The 21,506-nt window shown below is 41.8% G+C and overlaps 1 protein-coding gene across 1 annotated transcript in view; it reads left to right on the top strand.

Annotated features, from left to right (window-relative positions):
- The window catches only part of BMPER (BMP binding endothelial regulator), a 448,094-nt gene that overhangs the window by 147,337 nt on the left and 279,251 nt on the right, over window positions 1–21,506 (top strand). The window contains exon 4 of the mRNA XM_085607488.1: window positions 13,655–13,737. Within this exon, the coding sequence (XP_085463614.1) occupies window positions 13,655–13,737 (83 nt within the window). The remainder of the gene's footprint in view (window positions 1–13,654; window positions 13,738–21,506) is intronic.

Below are 21,506 nucleotides of genomic sequence, written 5' to 3'. Positions count from 1 at the left end.
TTTCATGAATTCCATGCAAAAGCTGAGAAAATAGACAGCATGGGGATTTAAATAAATGTATTCGATTTCCTTAAATACAGGCATAGTTTAACATATATTTGTAGTATAACACTAATCGGTACCTGTGGGTGTAGTGTTTTGTGATATGTGACTGTTTAATTTGCTAAAATACGACAGGAATCCAAGAATGAGTGCATGTCTAAGAGAAAAATAAATGTGGAAATATACCATTTTAAGACTCTATTTATTCTCAAAACACAAGATAAGTATGGAAAAATACCAATAAGATGGTCAAAATATAAAGATGGATAAATACAGACATAAATGTTTAAAAAAATAAAAATAAAACCAGGAGCCCTACCATAATGTGACTCACATTTGCTAATCATGAAATATTTAGGTTTAGGTAAGGAGGCTGCTTCTAGATTTTTCATATTTTTCTTTCTTTTTGAAGAGACTAAAGGGTGTACTAGGTTTTCAGCAAGCCTCTAATCCTTGCACAATTTAGGAATGCCAGTATGCTGTGTAACTGAAAGGAAATATATACTGAAATAACAATGTATGCATGTAAACATGCCAGTAGAAATGCCATTAGGGCTGTTCATGAAAGTACTATCTATTGTGTTGAGTTTAGATGGTAATTAATCATCGTGACAGTATCAGGAATGTTAAAAGAGTGACTATATTTCTGCAAGTAATTTCTTCCCCTGGAAATTGTGATATGGAGGAAACAGTGAAAACTGATTTTGTGTATTTTCAATGTGGGTTTACAACGCAGAAATTGCATCTAAGTTAAACCCTTTTGAACACTCACCGTTACAGCGTGAAAGGCTGGGGTGGAGCTCCCATTAAAATGACACTATCGAAGCTGCTCATCAAGTTATGAGTAGTAATCAAAATGAAAGTAAAGTCAGTTTCCCTTCAGCTTCCTCCTCTTTGTTTTTCTCAGTCTCCCTGCTATTGGCTGTAAACCTTTGTGAAGTGATAGCCAGGAGAGTTATTTTCTACTCACAGGCAAGACCATGAATAGTTTGGCCAGGGCATACAAGTCCGTAGTAATAGAAAATGGATATAGCATTCTTTCTCCGGCTTCCCAGATATAGCATATTGTCTTCCTGTGCATCTGCCTAATCCCTCATCCATCATAATCTTTCGAGTACTGGGAGCAGAGGTCCATGCTTTTACTCATTAACATGTGTCTCACCTTCTGCCAGTCCCCCCAGGATGTCACGGCTTTGGGTGGCAAATTTCATGGCAAAGAAAAGCTTAATTTGCGGCCCAAAAACTCAAAGTTTGCTGTATTTTTGCGGTGGGCAAAGAATGTGCCCGCCACAAAAATACCAAAGGCTTGTGCTCTGTTGAAGACTGTGCTATGTCACAGTCTGTAACTTTGTAGAGTCTCCAGCAGCACAGAGCCTGGAATAGTAAATGTCGTGTCAATTTCAACTCAACCTATGCGCGTGCAGGGCAGTAGGGGTGGGAGGCAGCAGAGAAGGTTGAGGTAAAAAATCAATTAGGAGACGTCGGAGGTTAGGGGTGAGTCCGCAGGGGGCACACCAACGTGTGAGGTGGCTCGCAGACTATTGCTGAGGAGGGGGCAAGGTGCATTTCAAAGGCAGGCAGCAGAGGCATTTAACACCTCTGTCCTGTTGCTCACCCTCTTTTTACTGGCTCAGTAGTAGCACAGAACCAGAATAGAGAGCATGAACGGCAGTTTTTTAAAAACAGATTTTGCATGCACTTTTGTTAAAATCGCTGCATTTTTACAAAAGTGCTGATTTCTTAATTGTTTTTGCAAATTGTGAAAGTGTGAAATCTTGGGGGGTCTGTTCTGCATCAACAATTTAAAGCAACTAGTCCAAGTGGCACTTTGGACATATTAAGATGATATGCCTCACAAACTCAAAGGCCATTTACAATAAACAGGTTCCACAAGCTTTGTTCCATGAATTTAGAAAGAAGTTTGGTGGGTTGAGTAAACTTAAAATCACGTGTAAATTAGGCTAATTTGGCTGATTATTTTAATGAAGACTTAGTGGCTCAGAGCACAGTCTATTCCTTTACAACTGACCAGGAAGTTGGTGATAGAGAGAAAGCCAAGACAGGTGATTTTCTTCCAGCATTACGTTACAGATCACACACAGGTTGGGCCCCTGTGGCACTCTCTGTAATACAGGTATGGGGGCAAGCCAACAAATTAACAGGGCGAACCGAGCCAAAGCCGAGTTAAGGGTCGGCTCTTGGAGTCCATGCATGAGCTGATCCCTGAAAATGTTTGCCATGTAAACCATATAACAAACATCATGTAAATTGTGATATAGTCTCTTCACAATTCAAAAACGTGTACTTCTTTAACATGTGAAAGCTTTGACATTAATCTGTGACATTAAAGCACTGCACCGAGAAGTACTTATGAAAGGTAACAGTTTTTAAATGTGAACTTAAAATCATTCCTGCCCCCACCCTCACCTTGGCAATAACGCCATTAGTGAACTAAGAGGCAAGACAATTGTTTATGTGGTCCTGATTCTAATAGACAGAGCAAGATTATACACTACTAACTGAATTAAATCAAATACAATAGGTTGTTATATTGCTGGTCTTCTGTACTCACATATTTAAAGGTGCTTAGCTATATGGTAGTGAAGAAAAAAGCGGATCAGTAAAATAAAATATTTGTCTAAGGTCACAGAAATTGGTTAAGTGGGAAAGCTGTGTTTGAGCCAGGTTTTCTGGTTTCACTTTGTACAAATTGGCCATCCAACATGGCATCTATTTCTTTACTTTTTACTCCTTTTGCGCCTTTATTTTATGTCTTTGTGCATAACGGTAGCAGGTAGAAGCCACATGAGGGCTCGGCTCATTATGGGCTCAAGGTTCCAACGGGATCTACCGTTGAGCCAGAGCCAGGCTTCTGAGGCTTCAGCCGCGTATCCACCTCTACAGGTTCTGGAGAAAACGAACCCTGTGGAATCAGTATGTACCCGGCGAACAAATTGTGCCCTGAAGTACCACAGAGTGTGTGGTCCTCTTGGTGAAAGGGCATTAGTGCTGCCGGGCTTCCCTTAAGATTGAGAAACTGTACATTTATAATTATACATACCATCTTGGAGCTTAAGGACTGGAAGATCACACATGTCTTAGGAGAACGCCATCTCTGTGGTTGATTTACTTCTGCTCACCCTGTGAGCAGATGATATAACGTCTGGTAAACTCATGGGAGCTGGCATATAACTATGACTTTCATAAATGGGGTATGTGTGCAAGGCTGAGGGGTTTTCTGCTTTATTTTTTGAACCCTGCAAACTAAATATGTGATTGATATAATATGATATTTATTTTTCAAACACCTCCCGCTGAATTGATCACTAGTGAATAATAATAAAAACAATTCTCATCCTTTTCGATGGTAGTCAATTTATCAATCTCAGAAAAATAATACACTGGGTCGACCTTGGCAAGATTGAAACCTGTGATCTGTCAGTTCAGTTAATATCTTTGCAACATGGATCTTATCTAAGAAGCTACTCTCAATAACACCATTGGGGGGGGGGAGCTTTGAGAATTGTTCATGCAGGGGAAATGAGACGGCACGGGGGCAGAGTTGCAATCTGCGTAGCATGCCTAACCTTCTGGACCACTCTACATAGGAGTCATCAAATGGAAAGTAGCCAGCCCAGTCCTAAAGATAGGAAGTCCCGTCTGACACTCTCTCAGTGTCTGCTGACACCCACCCAGCGTTCAGGAGGGAAGTCTTAGGGCCCCTGCTCCCTCCCCCATAGAGGTCCATGGGCTAAGTCTTGAAACCAGTTCATTGGGTGGTGTTGGGAAAACAAGCGGCCAGGCTCTGGTTGACTAATTAACTCTATAACATTAGACCCTTGCGCTGGTGTTACAGGGGTCTAAATACTCTCACCCTGCTTGGATATGGATCATCACAGGGTCCCTACTGAAGGACTCTCCTTTTGCATCTCAAAGTCCTCCTCAGTCTTGCCAAGTTTCCCAGGTGCATACATAATTAGCTGCTCCAGTTAAGGTTTTTTCAGTGCATTCTGAGACTTGTAGTTTTGTTTATCCTTTTGTGAAACCAGTGGAAAAAGTCCCAGAATGTCACGATAAAACATTTAAAACATGGACTGCAGCAGCTAGTAATGCAGGAACCTGGGAACTTTCCAGCTGTGCTACCTGGGTGCATACAGCATAACGTTCACCTCCTGGGTGCACTACATTCCACACCTTCCAGATGTGTTCTTGTCCCGATGCCTATTCTTGAATTAGAATATTCAGTAGCACAACAGTGGACTTTGTCAGTTGCCTCAGAAGCAACACGTTTCTCCTGTCTGTTTAATGTAAACAGCGTGAGGCTTCAGTGCATCACAAATGTGTTATGGCTTCCGTGCTTTCACAACTGCATATGGAAATCGTTCTCACTTTCAGTCAAGTGTAAACCATTGCAGTTTTTTTCCATTGAGTGTTCTTGAAGTTGCATTTTAACATTGAGTTGAAATTGACACGACTTTTACTGTTAGACTGGTTGTATCTCCAGAATGCAGCAAATCCATTGATCATTTTGTATTGTTCTCCATTTAGTTTGGCAATATTTCATGACTTTCAGGTGGAGTTTGCAGAAAGAAGAGAAAAAGGGCATTTGTTTGGGGGAAGTGGATATTTATCAAAACACTTTAAGTTTGCAGGAGGGATTAGGGATTTTGTTTTACCAGTGTGGGATGATTGTGGTTGCCATAAGCCTTTTAGTATACTGAAAAGTTCGATTACGTTTTTGAGTCTCAAAGGCGGATGCATTGACTGCCAATCAAGCAGAGAGTGCAATTTAAGGCCTTATGTATTGTCCTCTGCGTCGTCTATACGACAGGGTTAGGATTCTTTGCAAAAAGTATAAAAAGTATCATATAGCACTGTGCCCTGCTTGGAACTCCTTCATACATGGCTCAAAGTTGATCTTCAGGTTTCTTATTTCAGTCAGAGGGAAGGAAAGAGTTTTAATTGAAAAAAGATTAGAGTTTGCAGAGGGTAATTAGTAGTGTCTGTGAGCTTTCTTCGCTGCTCTCTCTTCCTCCCTCGATCAGCACAATTAACATAAAAAAGAAATTGAAAGTAGAAAGTCGTCACGCGGGACATTTTTGGTGCGGTGAGGGGCGGGGGCGTATGGTTGCTAAACAAACAAGTGAACCAATGCCACAGTCTAAAGAATGGGTGTTGGGTAAAGTAGGTGCAACGCATTAAACTGAAATACATGTAGCGGTTAAATCTAAATAAATATGCCATGCGGCAACGCGCTTTTGAATATATAAGAAAGGGTGGGAGCAACAGGCATTTTGACGGACAGACATTTTGCTGTAAAAAATATGGCGTGAAAAACGCAAGTGGCATGAAGCAACAGCCACTAGCGTTCTGGCCATTCCCATAATTCGTGAGCTTGGACTACCAAATATTACTGCGAACGGCACGTAATTATGCTATGTGGTGTACCGTCGAAATTTAGCAAATTTCAATAAGTGTAACATGACGTTCACGAAGTTACACCCGCATTTCGCCCGGACCTAGTACAAATCGCCTGCGCTATGAGGGAAATGATTTCTATGTCCCCTCTTCATACCGAACCCCCGAGTTCAGACACAAAATCACTATCACCCCTTATTTGCTGGCAAATATCTGGAAGGGAAGCTCTCCCGCCTCCCTAGCAACAAGCTAAGGAAATTTCATCGACATTTTCAGAAAAAAGCCAATTTTGCTGCATTGTACGATTTCAAATGTGCCTATTTCTCTATTATAACTTTATTTGTCATTAGCTCACACTTACGGACTATGTTAATTGTTTTTCCAGCTATATACCTTAACCGTCCTTTACAGCAATTTGCACTGTACTTTGACTATTATTGCAATGTATTGTACACCGGCATGGTAAGGATTCTGATATATGAATAGCTACTACACTAACTCCATCAGAGATTATTTTTGGAATGGAATGCCATGAAAGTGCACCTGCTTAGCCTGCTACCTCGCTACTGGGTGGCATCACGTATCACACCTGTGCCATGTCCGGTTAGCTTAAAGCATTATCATTAAAAGCTTACGTGTGTGTGGAGGATACGGGAGCTTCCCGCCTTTCCTTTGTGATGGATGGGGAGCAGGACAAGTGAGGAAGACAGTATGCCTGGAGGGTGTGCCAACGGCATGGTCCCAAGGAGGGGGCAATAAAAAGCCCATGCACACAGTGGCGAAGGAGGGCCCGGTATAACTCTGGTCTGAAAGCAGTGAGTAGGGAACAACACAAGGAAACACTGTCGCTCGTGACCCTGCTACAGACCCGGTGTTTCTTGCCGCAGGACTGCGCCACAGGCGCTGTTGCCACCCCCCCCCAAGGCCGAAGCCGAAGCCGCTCTGCCAACTCTACTCACCAGCAGCTGTGCGGGTCATAGGCTCGCTGTGGTCCACCAGTCACTTCACTTCCGCATCCCGTTGACTTTCTCAGGACTGAAAAGCAAAAATAAGACCCACCCTCCCCGAAAGAAGCACACAACGCGCAGCACGGACTACCGAAAGAAGCCGAAAGCAAGCCCAGCCCCCCAAGCGCACGAAGAACGCTTAAAAGGTGGTGAACACAAGCCCAGCCCCCCAAGCGCACGAAGAATGCTTAAAAGGTGGTGAACGTTAAAGCGGTGTGTGCCAGGGTCGGAATGTGCCCGCATCGGCGTTGCAGCTGTGGGCTGCTATTTTTTGACCAGCGCGGTGGCCGATTTTTGCAGCCACGGGACAAGACGATTGCCGACCACCTAAAGAAATCAGTCCCAGCACCGCCGCCTTTCTCCGAGGCAAAGCAGAAATGCCTCGGAGAAAGGCAGCGGCGGTTTCGGATTCGGGGGCGTGTTTTTCTTTTCTCTCCTCTTGCCATTGGCTGGAGGAGAGAAAAACACGCCCGGGCGATAAGCAACGAAAAAAATGCCCCCGAATCCGAAAAGGACGGGGCCTGTTCGGAGTGACAAACCTCTTCTCCAATGGCTGGCCAGCATTCAAGAGGCCAGCCAATGGAGAAGAGGAGAGAAGAGGGGCGGGTTCAAGCCCCTCTTCTCCAAGTCATTAAATCTCGCGAGCGAGACTGCGCAAGTGCAGCCTTCGCTCGCCAAGACCTAAAAATGAATAGTATAATTTGTATTCATTCGATTAGATGACTTCGATTAACTTAAATATTGTTCCCTCGATCACTCGCAAAATGAAAACTGATAAATACGCACTTTAGTAGAGTGAGTCATATAGTGAAAGCTTATCATGTTAAATTGTCACATCTTTGATTGAAAGATTTGAAAAAAAAATCTAAATTCATTAGTATTTATTACGTAATTTGAAAATCAGGTAGAGTGTAGTCACATCCCTCATATAGTTGCACAGAATGCATATCTGGAGTTAGTAGTTGCTTATCATACATTTACATCCATGTAAGCCCTCATAACGATCTAACAGCCACTTTATCACACAAAATAAATTATGACAAGCACCTTGCATGTTCTGATTTGTTAACTGCCATCTTTAGAAAAGCTTATGTCGGTTGACATAATCTAAAGACTACTGGTCTGCGTGGAAGGTATTGTTCTGTTTCTTTGGGAAAACAAAACAATGTATAATGTTATTCAGATGACCTACAGGATGCAAGTCCATTAGACCATTTATTTTTGTTCCGATTGTAGTAGTGTTTTGGGAAAAAATTAATTCAGTTCATTGTCACAATTTTGTACTTTTATTTCATTTCCAGCTGCAATCTGTGTCTTTGGGCACAAATGTGTTGTTTTCTCCCAGGATAGTTCATAAGAATTGATACTTTTAACAGAGGATGCCAGTAAAGTTGAAAATCAGGCAGCTCATAATTTGCCCTTATCCTTTGACAAGTGATAAAGGAATTACATAAAATATGTGTTGCACTGACACCCCTTCTCAGGCTATTTCTGTTTCCTTGATTATAATGTGCACTTGTCTTCTACCCAACAAGATAGACAATTACACTTTAAAGCTACACACATAGGCCCTTATTACGACGTCCACTGTAATTCTGAAGGCGCTGTTACCGGACCCATTGGAATTATGCTATCCAATGGAACACTATTATCTTTGTCCCAGTGACTCCTCCAGCTGAAATACAAGGAGAGGGATGAGGAATAACCAGAATCAACAGGTTTGTACTACTGATCCCCGGTAATTCCTATTTTCTAAGAGAAGACTCAAGAATCCACTAAAAACACTCACTAGCTACACACCCCATATGAGATACTGATACCGCTAGTACAGATATCTTCAGGGAGAAGAATTATAATCCCAAACTCCAGGGACCACAGAATGAGGTCCTCAAAGAAGGAGTCTGCATTAATAAGTGATGGAGGAATGCAATTTACTTGCAGTGCCACCTGCATGCAAGGAGATGAGGGAATAACTTTACAGCCTCCTAGTTTTAATTTCTTCTCAAGTGTTTTTTTTTTATTTCTACTCAAGTACTTTGTGAAAATAAGGATCTATTAAGAATGCAGAGATTACATTTAAACTTCTGTAGTAAGATTATTTTAATTCCTTTCCTGATATTTATCATCTTTGTAAGGAACAATTACAATGTTACTGCTATGTAAATATCCACTAGGCTTCAGTGAATCTAAGTCTGGTATGCTTGGAAAGATTTGTGAATCTCTTCATGGTGCTTGGGCAATTTCTGGTCACTGAAAACCAATCAAACGTCTGCATTATTAAGCCTCTTTACTGTTCCACAGGCACAGGCCCAGCTCAAATGGCCTGGGCTTCTTTCTGGTTACATTTCAAGTCAGTAGTTTTTACCTGAGGACTAGGAACATTTAATTAAGGAGCGAATGTAGATCAACAGAATGCATTATTTTCACCTTGTAGTTTAAACTAAGGGGCATATTAACAAGCCAGGCGATAATATTATCGCCGCTTTAGCGGCCGAAAACTGCCGCTAAAACGGCGATAATGGGCTTGATAATATGCTCTATGGAATTCCAATTGAAGCCCATGTTAAATGTGAAGGACATCTAACATGGGCTTCAATTGGAATTCCATAGAGCATATTATCAAGCCCATTATCGCCGTTTTTGCGGCAGTTTTCGGCCGCTAAAGCGGTGATAATTTTATCGCCTGGCTTGTTAATATGCCCCTAAATAATTAATATATTGACTTCATCGTGACTCTAAACTATAGGTGCAAAGAAAACACACACTTAGGGCCTCATGTAGGTAGCATACCAGTTACCACTTCTAAAATACCGAACGATACCGAATCGGTATTTTAGAAGTGGTAACTCGTATGTAGGTAATGAGTCGGTATTTTTTACCGATTCGTTACAATTCGGTAATTACCGAATCGGTATTTATCGATTCGGTAATGAGGCATACCTTCCCATTGATGGGAAGGTATGCCTCATTACCGAATCGGTAAATACCGATTCGGTAATGTGGTGAACACATGCAAGGGTGGCAGGGTGTCACATTGACACCCTGTTACACCCCTGATTCGGCCATGTGTACACATGTGGCACACTTACATGCCCTAAGGGCATGTATGTATGCCACATTGCACACTGCTACGCGCGTAAAAATGCATAAACACATACATTGATTATTTACCACCAACTATAAGTTGGTGGTAAATACCGACTCTTAAACACACCCACACACTCCCCCTACATCTCGATATTGGTTTCGGAATTTACCGAATCGGTAAAATTACCGATTCGGAAAAGTTACCGATTCGGTAACGTTACCGATTCGGTATTATTACCGAATCGGTAATTTTACCGATTCGGTAAATTCCGAAACCAATAATTGTCCCCCTACATACCAATAGCCAAAATACCGGTCGGTAACGGTATAATTACCGAAAATCGGCCGTTACCGACCGGTATTTGGCTACCTACATGAGGCCCTTAATCTCTGCATATAAAATTATGGCCTTCATTTTACAAATTCCATAAAATGCTGCCCACTGACTAGCATACGTAGTCCATGATTATTCGGGAACTGAGCTAGCTTCTTCTGCATTCTATGGTGGGGCGCATGGATGAATCTAGAAGTTAGGTCCACAAGACATAATTATAGAGGATCTGATCATGATCCACTGCCACATTCTTATTAAGATTGTATGCAATGGCAAAGTGGTGGTCATATTTGAATCCAGCTTTGGCATCCAGAGAATGTTCATATCATGCAATTCTGGAAGCGGGAGTTCTTAAATATTTTTTGCTTTGCTCTGGTTCTAGAACTGTTCCTCTAGTATCTGGGTACATCCATTGTAAATTTGTACATCCTTATTGGTAATGTTTTCAAACACCATCTTTATCATATTCAAATACCATGCAAACTAGTTGACCCAAACAAGTTTAAGTCAGAGATATCCAGCATCAACATGTGCCTTTTGTTGTACATGCTTTGATTGTTCATAATTATGTGGGCTTGTCCCTCTCCCACTGAGTTATTCATTTTTCTATTTTTTTTCTATTTCACTAGATGATTTATTTGTCGTTTCATATTATTTAGCTACCCAATTGGTTACAGTGTTCACCCTTTAGAAAATCCATACAAACGTGCCATATGGCCACACATGGCATGTAATTATGACTCTTGGGGATCTCTTTTGACCTATGTCTGCAAGCTCCCTGCCATTTATTATAAGGACATTTATTGCAAGTCACCAAGGATTGCTATGACCATATAGGGGAACAAGGTCAAAGGCAGAGTTCCTTGGTAAGGTGATTAAACTTCTAAGTGACTTGCAATATCCTTATAATTTATAGCTGGGGGGAATTGTATTCCTTATAATACATGGTTAAACCATCACCCTTCCCCCAAACCCTTAAATGTGTGGTGTGCTGCTCTTTCATATGAAGGAGCTAGGATGTTTGCGACATTATTTGTTGCAAAAAGATAATAGACTAGGCTTATTACAAAACAGATTTTTCTCAAAATGTGTTGAAACATGCAGAGAGATTCTGGCTTTCCTATAGTTCCATACAGTCTTAACAAATGAAAATGTTACCATATGAATCCCCTATCTGCTTATCACTGCTCAGGTAAAAAAAACATAGCAGAAGGAAAAAGCCAGGTTTTGATTTTGTTTTTTAAACTGGAGGTTTAATTATGCGCTGTCTTCTGCCTGTCCCCTTGGGTGCTGGCTCTGACAGCAGGCATTGTGACTCAGAACTCAACTGTAATAAGTTATTGCACTTGTGCTGCTATGTCATTTCTGTGTTGCAGGCAACTAGGTGTGTCGTTAGTCACCTGTAATAAGAAAATTAGAGCTAGGTTTTATGCAGAGATTGCAGGATGCCCTGTGTATTTTATTTCTGTAACACTGTTGTTCTTATCAGTGTTGCTACAATACATATGTAATAGGAGATATTTTAATGGTCATGAGCTTGATGGCAGATGACCTTCCCTTGTGTGAATGGTAATTCTCCCACCCATGTCTCACTATCACATCCTCACCTTGATAATGAGGCTATATCCTTATACCACACTCTTCTATATGCATCATCTCATGCTTGAGCTGCTCCTTCTGCACTCAAAGTGTTCTCTTTGTGGACCGCTGTTGCCCCATTGAGTTGAATTCACAGTACAACTTAAATACCCAAACAAAAATTAAGTTGGGTTCTAAAATGCTCCACAATATTGGGTACAGTTAAAAGTGTACCTACATTCTAATTGGCATTCAGGCCTTCCCTCCAGCACTGTGATCCAGGGGGGACTGTTGTGCACCCGGCTCACATTCTGTAGTAGGATACCTATTCCAATGTCTATTGGGCCCACAGTTGACAACATAGACACTAGATTAAATCTGAATTAAATACGTGAATATAATAAAGTCAATAAAGAGAGAATTGATAAGGTACTGCCTGCTTTGGATCCTGATTAAATTGCATATCTGAAAAAAGGGCAAGTTCTCTTCTGCTGTCCTCAGTTTTCTCTCACTTCGGCATGGGCACTGGTGAGCAAATGGTCAGTCAGGCTAGTAATTCATGCAATGTAAGGTAGGCCTCCGAACTGACAGAGATAGTGTTACTGTTCTTAAAAAGGCATGTAAATGTTCTTGCTCCCACTGTGTTCAGCTGCTATTGAAGCAGTGTGGGTTGCAATGTGCTGAGTCACAGAAATGACAACATGGATGACAATTAGGGATAGCCAGGGGAGGCTAGTACTACCCCTTGGTTGCCATTTGATATCTATGGCTCTACCTTTTCTGTCTCTTGCCTCAGGACTCATATAAGCATTAACTGTTTTTGAAAGCAAACATGGGGCCAGATGTACTGTGAAAGTGGATCCGAAAAGGGGTTGCAAACTGCGTAATAACTTTTTTGCAACAACTATTTTATTTTAGGACTCGACCTACATACCAATAAGTTGGTCCATAAAATAACCAATCACAAGGGGTCGCAGAACAACCTATCTGGTTAATATTCAGTAGGCAGAGCATAATTTGTGACCTCCTGTGAGTGGCTACAATCACAGGGATGGTGGCCTGCAAGAGACAACATACCACCATTCCTGTGATTGCATTTCAAAATAGAAAGCTTTTTTTAAAGCAGTCCGAGTTCCTTAAAAGAACCAGGACTGTATTATAGCAAAAATAAATTCTGTTTTGAAAAACCTCTGTGAGAGCAGGCACTGCCAGACCACTATCTACACCCCCGAAGCAACCACCCTGATTCCAAAGGACAAAAGCTCCAAAGGGGACCCATTTCCCTTTGTAAATCAGTTATCATGGTTGCAAACGATTGATATATACCAAACCAACTTGCAGTTTGAAAGGACAATCTAATACATGCCCCTTCTAAATTGAGATTTGGTATGAATGTCAGAATCCATTTATTAGTTGGAAAAGTTTTTTTTTCGACCCCAAAATGCTTTTTGTACACATGAATAAGTGATTTTGTGGTCACAAAGCCTGTAATTTACTGAATCACACACATGCATCACATCATTTAGAGGCATCTGGCTTCTAGAAAAGAAAAACAAAACATTTTAGAAATGTGTATGCAAAATAAATAGCTAGTCAGTTAAAAATCAGACTTTCACCAATCACACGAAAAGTGATGGTTGCCATTTGCGTACCTCAAGATCTTCTCATAACCAAGCACAACATAATCATTTTCACGCAATATTACAGTACTTGAAAGGAACGAAATGCCATAATCTAGACTCTTAACAGTGAGGAAGTGAATACATTAATTTGTTTCAATTAATAAAAACTGTTACAAAATTATGTACAAAATATATTTTCACGAGCCTTATTTGGTAAAAAGATCAATATGTCAATTCACTTAATTAATTTCTAAATGATGCCATTATACGCCCAAACTAAAACCATCGTTAGAATAGAGATATTACAGCAGTCGTTTACTTTTGGGCTCCCTTTTAGGCCTGGGCTGAATCATTGCTCAGGAGTCCATAGAGTCTTAACAGTGGAATGGTGTGTTTCAGTTTCTCAAAGGCATGTTACATTCTATTTATTATAATTGGCTTAATATGTTTCTTGTAGAGCACCATAATACTCACTGTGGTGCAGGAACGTTATATAAACTGTTACATAAAAAATGAAATGTTGGCCCTGCCTCTCAGAACTATTGTAATTAAGGCATATATTACAGGTTGCAACATTGACGGGAACGTCTACAACAGCTCGATGACATGGCCGATCCAATCCAACCCATGCACGCACCGTCGCTGTCAGGTAAGAGTGGATGTTTTCAAATTTCTCCCCACTGAGGATAAGTAAGGTGATTTATTTGATGTTGAGTTACACTGCCATTCTGGTGACATTGCGACTTATGCACAAACTGTATTGTATAGAACATAAAGTGGTTCTACGGTAGTGCTATATATTTATTGGGAAATACTATTCACAAACCTACCGGTGGCAACCTTCTCCTCGACAGTCTTTTCTTTGTGGAGATATATGCCACGGTGGCAGATATCTCTGCACACCTTTGTATATGTTTCAGTAGTAAATGTGGGCATGACAAAGGGATGTGTCTGGAAAATGGGGAATTCTTACTACTAAATGGGAGGGGTTTAGGAAGATTTAAAGAGGGGACATGCAAATACAAAACATACATCCACAGACCACTGCTATTCACTAGCTACACTTCCAATGTTCCTACAGCCCTCAAGGTGTCAAATGTACTCCAGCCCAGTTCACCTGATAGGAGTAAATGTTAAAATATTTCTTTTTGATCTATCCCTCATCTATGTCTATATCTATATATGCATACAGTATCGAGTTACAACTAGGTGTAGAAAATAATAAGCATGTGAGTAAACATACAGGCAGTACTTTTGTGAATATGCCCCATTAGCTTTTCATTGCTAACATGCTTTTTTAGGTCTGGTTTTACAACATAGTTTTCTGACGAACCTATTTTTACCAAGTCTTTGAACTATGCATATCATCCAGGGGAGCATGCCACTCTCATCTGATGCTAATGGCTATTTGGTGTATTGTTCTGCCTCTCAGGAGGTGCTTCCATTGCAGTGCCCAAAGTGTATTTTTTATAAATATCAAAAGTACAGAGATACCCTAACGTGTATATGTAAAGAGCACCTTCACCCCAAATGGGGTATCTTGGCACTGAATAACAGATATGTATTGTTATCCAACTCTCAATGGTACTCATTTTATCAACTTTAGAAGGATGAAAGGCTGAGTGGACCCAACAAGATTTGAACCTGTGACCATGAGGTCCAACACAGGCCCCTGCAGTGGATGCATGATTCCACTGAGCCACCAGACCCTACATATTACACTCTTTGTCATAGATGCCATGTGTATAGAAGGCCTCTCATTTTCTCCTACCACATGCGTTTTTAATGTTTCAACCACGACTCACATGTTGCCTACATGAGTGTTATATATACACTTACATACAAGTATAAGCAAATTTAATAGTTCTAACTTTGAATTCCAATTCTATTACATGAGGTAAGGTGCACTTTGCTTTTCAGATGTGCCTGGTTTATGAGATGATTTTGTGGGGAGGTTTCATGCTAATGCACTAATAACCAGAGGGAGTCAGAACAGATAAGTACAGGGATATCAAACCCAACCACAAATGGACTCAGAAAAACACATTCACTTCAGGTGGCATCTGAAACAATCACCAGAAGAGCAGGAGGAAGAGGCTTTGCGTGTAAAGGTTCAGCATATGTAACACAACATCAATTTGTGTTGAGCTACCAAAGCCCCATAAGAAAACATGTTAGACACCCATTCTCCAGTGCTAGGGAGATAAGTCATCTAAGCCGGGAAATGATTTCTGGACATCCTAATTTCTTTGTGCCAAACAGCTGGAGAGATTAAGAGGCAGAAGGCAGCATGGGGCTACTTCCTAACTACTAATGAGAAGTGGTTGCGGAGGCATTGACGGCAATGTGGATTGTGGGCGATTGTTATGACATCTCTTCTGGAAGATGTCACTATCAAGTATGGCCATCTGAGGTCCCAAGCACACTTAATTTGAAAATAACTAATGCTTGGAAACCGAAATGCAGTCTCGAAGGGTTTTAAAGGTATGTGAAGAGACAGTTCATGGGAAAATGACCTATGCTAAACCTTGGCATTTGTTTTAAAATATCTGGTGGGTGCTGATACAGCTGTAGACTAATGCAGCTAAGTTATGAAACTAAAGTAAAAGTGCAGTGAAGAAGAGGCCTCCAGAATGTAAACGAGAAATATTCAAAAAGTTAAAAACTGTCATGCATCTGACGGAGAGTCTGAAACAGATCAAAATAGTTGAAAGCAAGATCAAGCAAACAATGGTACAGTTGGAGGCAGGTCCCGGAGAGTCTCTGTTAGGAGGCACCTGTAGAAGTTAGAGTAGAGGAATGACTTCCCTAGAGGTACAAAAGACAACTACTAGGCTGGCACTGAACTGGGACCAGTGTGATAGCAGTAAAGCTGTCCTGAAAGCAATACAGCAGTTCCATTTGGAAGCAAAGACAATCTTGAAGGGCTCGATTACATATACTGTGCAATAGGGCATAATGCTTACTGACAGGTGCAGCCGGTAAAAGTAAGAACGGTGGGGCAGGGCAGGCGGAGGAAGTTGACAGACGATGCAACAGGCAAAATAAACTAAATAAATAAATAAAACTACTTACCTTGAGGCTCGCGTGATGTAGTGAGTGCAAGGTAAGTGATCTATTTATTTTATTTTCCCTATCCCGTCACCTGTGCCCTCCCCCCCACTGCTCTTACCTGTACCGGCCGCGCCTGCTTACCAAACATGGTAAATGCCGTCTATTTCCAGTTTTCCAGGTGGTAATAAGATATATAACTGGTGGAGCTGGTGTTCACTGCAAGGTTTTTGAAGATTTACTTCTTTCCAACTTTTTTCCACTGATACATTACAACAGATTTTTTTATCTGTCAAAATCTGTCAGTGAAAAGTTACAAGACTGCGCTATTCAGAATTCAAATTCATGCACAAATATGCATTTCTGTATAGATAGAAATGTTCCTCATTACTTGTAATCAAGACCAAAGTATTATTCACCTTGTGCATAAAGTTTATAACAACTGCGTTGCGTGCATGTAGAAACTGGGTAGATATTGTCTTGCTTTCTCGCTGGAATTCTCAGTCAGAAAGGACACAAACCATCCACTAAAAAAAGCCCAGGAAAATAAAACATGTTTAACATCTTTGAGAGTACATGACCCACAAATCCCATATAGCCAGTTAACCTAATATTGAAGAAACAGACGAAAGACCAATCCATTCAATCATATGACTGAGATTCTAGACGCCACATACACCAACCTGTAACACCAAGAGGTAAATCTCAAGCTGTGGGTGAACAGTCTTATCTTGTTTCTCTGCAACCCTCACTACTAGTCTTTCTTAAACCTACAGTGATACAGTTCCTGCAGTTTATGTAACTTCCTTGACGTCATTGTTACACAGAAGGAAAACAAACTATAATCATGCTCAGTTGTACTCAGTGGCAGAGTGGGAGATATCTGGCGTGTTGTTGAAATGCGCAGCACAAAAATAAATAAATGGAACCATTTTATTACATTGTAATGCTTTAGATCTAGTAAATGGTGAAATTGTGTAATATTTTGAAATTTGATACGTTTTGTTTTTAAGAAAAAAAACACATGCATTATGCATATTGCCTGAAGTAGCTCACCCCATACCTACAAAAGGCATGCATATATTTTCAACTCATTTCCTAAAGTCAGGCTGTGAACATTGACGGAGCAGATCCTGCGGGGCACACAGTTCCTGTAAGAACTGTTCTGCTTGAACAAGTCTGCCACAAGTGAAACATTACATGAAAAGCATAAGAAAAATACAAGCTATGCAATCTACTTGAACCATAATATTGGAGATGTGCGCAATACTTCACGTCTGTAAAAAATAAAATAAAAATCCTAGACCTATTTAGCTAGGTTGTTAGCCTACTGTAGCCTAAATTGAAATGTAATATGCTTGCCAAATGTTGTAGTGTAAGAATGAATTGAGAATAAGAGCTAATGCACCTGCTTCAGCAATCTTTATGCAAATCCAAGGCCACAGGTTGCAATCACAGTAAATAGATCAATGAATTAACTGCTTTCTTTTTATTAAATTTATTTAATTATAGCATAACAAAAATGTGTGAATGTAGCAGGTGAAGCTCTCCATCTGGGTACTTTGCTGGGATGGAACCCATGACCTCAAGATTACGCAAGGTGGCTGCAACAGTTGCAAAAAGGCAACAAAAATCTTTACTACCACTCTGGCTAGGCTGCAGACCACAGACTAAATTTAAAACGACAGACATTAGTGTGTTAAACCGCCTACTAAATTGCAAGTAGAACTAACCAGGGCTGCTAGCATTCCACAAATCGATAAACTTGTGTCTTTCTCTCACATTCCATCATCTGTCACACCGCCAATTGCTGCGATCCAAAACATGAGAACCACAACTGTTGTCTTCATGCAGAACATGAAAACACTTCAAACATACATTAAAAACAAAGACATCCTTCCAACCACACACCCTCCATGATATTACTTGCTACCCTAGAAGTAAGTGCTCCTGTGCCCCACAGAAGGCTCTTGAGACCAATGCAAATGCCATGATACAATTTAATTTAATTTAAATGATTTGTAGAGCGCGTGGCTACCCAGGGGCTTCCCAGCGCTAAGAAACTGATACTGGGAGAAGGCTAGAGGAAGGTGAATTTCTGAATGAAAAGCCATGTTTTAATCGACTTTGTCAGGAGTCGTGATTCGCGTGGCAATATGTTCCACAACTTGGGTGTTCCACAACTTGGGTGATTCGCGTGGCAATATGTTCCACAACTTGGGTGCAAGGTCGGTGAAGGATCTGCCTCCCCACCTTGCTCTCCTGATTCTCGTGGTTTTTATCAGTCTTTCTGAGCCGGATCTCAGGCTCCTGTTTGGGACATGGAGGGTCAACAGGTTTCTGACTTTACTTGGGCCCATGTTTTTTAAAACTCTGTGCATCATACACAGAGTCTTGAATTTGATTCTGGCCTCTACCGGGAGCCAGTGGAGTGCTTTGAGATGCTTCCTAGCTGACTCCCAGCTTGGGACCTTACACAGCAGCCTTGCTGCTGTGTTCTGGACCACCTGGAGTCTGTTAATCATGTATTTTGGTGCCCCTAAAAAAGTGATTTTCCGTAGTCCAGCCCTGACGTGACCAGGGAGTGCACTACCGTCTTTCTAAGCTGTGTGGTTATGTGCTCCAAGATTTTGCAGAGCATTCTAAGTAGTCCGAAACATGTCCTTACTAGCTCCTTGGCTTGTGAGACCATTGTTAGATCCTTGTCGAGCCAGAAACCCAGGTTTTTTATAAACTTCCTTCCACGTGGGAGGGCTGCCAAGGCAGTTGGGCCAGTTGATTAAAGACCTGGGGACTGCCTTGTTTCTGAGGACCATCAGCTCTGTTTTATCCCCATTCAATTTTAGGCAGCTGTTTGTCATCCAGCCCACCAACCTTTCCATACAGAGAGCTAGACTATCGGAGTCCCCATTGGCTCTAGGATCAAGGGAAATCACCATTTGGGTGTCATCAGCGTAGGATGTCATGGAGACATCAACCTCTTGCGTTATCCTTGCTAGTGGTTCCATGCAGACATTAAACAGTGTGGGGCTCAGAGAGGAGCCCTGAGGCACCCCGCAGGTCAGAGGCATCGTACTGGAGAGGAGGTTGTTTTCCATGACTTGGAAAGTTCTCTCTTCCAAGAATGAAGACAACCACTGTAGAGTATTCCCTTGGACACCAATGTCTCTCAGTCTGTTTTGCAAAATGTGGTGGTCCACCATGTCGAACACAGCACTCAAGTCATGGAGTAATATGGCGGCCGAGCTTCCCTGGTCCAGAATCATTTTAAGTTCCTCTACCACAGTTATTAATGCTGATTCTGTGCAGTGCTGTGCGCAAAATCCTTACTGGGTAGAGTGAAGGCATTGGTTTGTTTCAAGAAACTCTGTCAGCACTCCATTTACGTGTTTTTCCAATAGTTTCCCAACAAATGGCAGCATTGAGATGGGGCAATAGTTCCCTAATTGCATTGGATCTCAATTGGGCGTTTTGAGCAGAGGTCTAATTATAGCATGCTTCCAAGCCCCTGGTACCGTGTCTGCCTCCAGAGAGAGGTTCATGCTTTTAACTAGTGTTGGGAGCAATATCTTTGAGACTCTTTTGAGGGCATACGGCGGGGCAGGGTCTAGTGGTGAACCTGATCTCATCTTATCCCTTAATGCTTTCTCTTCCTCTATGTGGACTGGGGGGAAGCTAGTAATTGTGTGCAGGAAGATGGTCTGTGCCTCCTCTCTTTCCTCCCCTGGGGGTCTTTCTCTCCTGGTCATGAACGAGCTGTATATGTCCGTGACTTTTGTGAGGAAGTAGGTGGCTAGGTTATTACATCTCTCCTCCGAGGCCTCAGTTGGATATGTATCATGTGCTGGGGAGGTTAAGGTCTTTACTACTGCAAAAAGGTCCTTTGAGGAGTTCTGTGCCTGACTAATTTTTACCTCAAAGAATTTAGCCTGTGCCTCCTTGATGCTGTTGCTGTATAGGCTGATGGCCTCCTTATACTTGGCTTTGAGTTGTGGATCATAAGTTTTCCTCCAACCTCTTTCAAATGTTTTGCAGTTTTTTTTAAGGATAGTAGTTGGGGGTTAAACCATGCCGCCATTTTGGGTTTGGGTTTTAATTTAGAAGAGATTTTGGGGGCTATTTTATCCAGTGAATGGGTGATTCGATTTTCCCAACTGGAGTAAGCTTCTTCAGCTGTGTCAGGCGTCTCAGTGTTCATAGCCTCAAGACAATACAATGCTGAAGAGATCCATGGATAACCTCTAGGTTACAGGTTACATTCACCATTAAATATGTTTGAGCACCTAATACAGTAATGCAAGTGTAACTTGCAGGTCACTCGTTTCAATCAAGGAGAGTAAACAATTTGCAAATCTATGTGTAATGGGTCCGACACAAGTAGCACACCAAGAAAGATGGCTCAGAGGGTTCAGACACCACCTTCATAAATGTATAAAACTTCAGTTCAAAGGTTCAGATTCCATGGGAGTTCACTTTGCCTTTCCTCATCTGAATAGTACCCCATGGTACACTTATTTGGTGAAGGCACTAAGTCAACTTGCTGCTGATATATGGTGTGCTGATATATGGTGACAAGCGTTGGCTCACCTCCTTCTTTGTGCTATTTGGTGAGGAGGTTTAGTGCAGTTAGTGTGAGTGATATATGTTTTTGGTGTTAGTAGTTGAAGGCATGTGTGATGTTTTTTGGTGAGGAGGATTAGTGCAGTTAGTGTGAGTGATATATGTTTTTGGTGTTAGTAGGTGAAGGCATGTGTGATGTTTTTAGCCAACCCTCAGTGGCTCAAAATATTGCCCTCTGACCCACTTCCTTGGGGTCAACTCCAGTCCTGCTGCCTGGACTCTAAGGCAGAGGTCTCACTTCAGTTCTCTGTCTTCCCCCATGGCACCTACCATCCACTGCAGTATCAAAACTTGAGGCCCCCCCCCATGCAAGTTACATGGAGCTCCCCCCCACTCCGGACTCAGTCAGGTGCTCTCAGACCAGGGTACAGTGCTGAAAGGGCCCCCTGTATTTCGGGGGCCTCCCGTGCCACAAGGGCTGCGATGCCACTGCTACCACCAGTCTTGCCACCTGCTCAATTGTGATCCTGATCAGCTTCAGTGTCATAAACCCAGCCAGCAAAGATCCCTATGCCACAGAGACTCATTGTGGTGACATCAAGCAGGAGCCACTTGGCAGGCACTGCAGCAGACTCCTCTCAAGAACTCACCACCAGGCCCTTGAATGCTAACTGCACTACATGCACTGCTCCATTCTCTGGGGGACGTGGTGCAAATGTCACTAGGCTGTGATGTCAAGTGTTACCAGTTACCACAGGTGCAGTGCCTCCACTCTTCTCCCACCACCTTGTGCCTGGCTTGGTGCCT

The sequence above is a fragment of the Triturus cristatus genome, chromosome 5_2, assembly GCF_964204655.1.
Source record: "Triturus cristatus chromosome 5_2, aTriCri1.1, whole genome shotgun sequence".
NCBI classification, from domain to species: domain Eukaryota; kingdom Metazoa; phylum Chordata; class Amphibia; order Caudata; family Salamandridae; genus Triturus; species Triturus cristatus.
The sequence above is the reverse complement of the archived record's forward strand: the minus strand, read 5'-3'. Positions and strand labels throughout refer to the sequence as shown.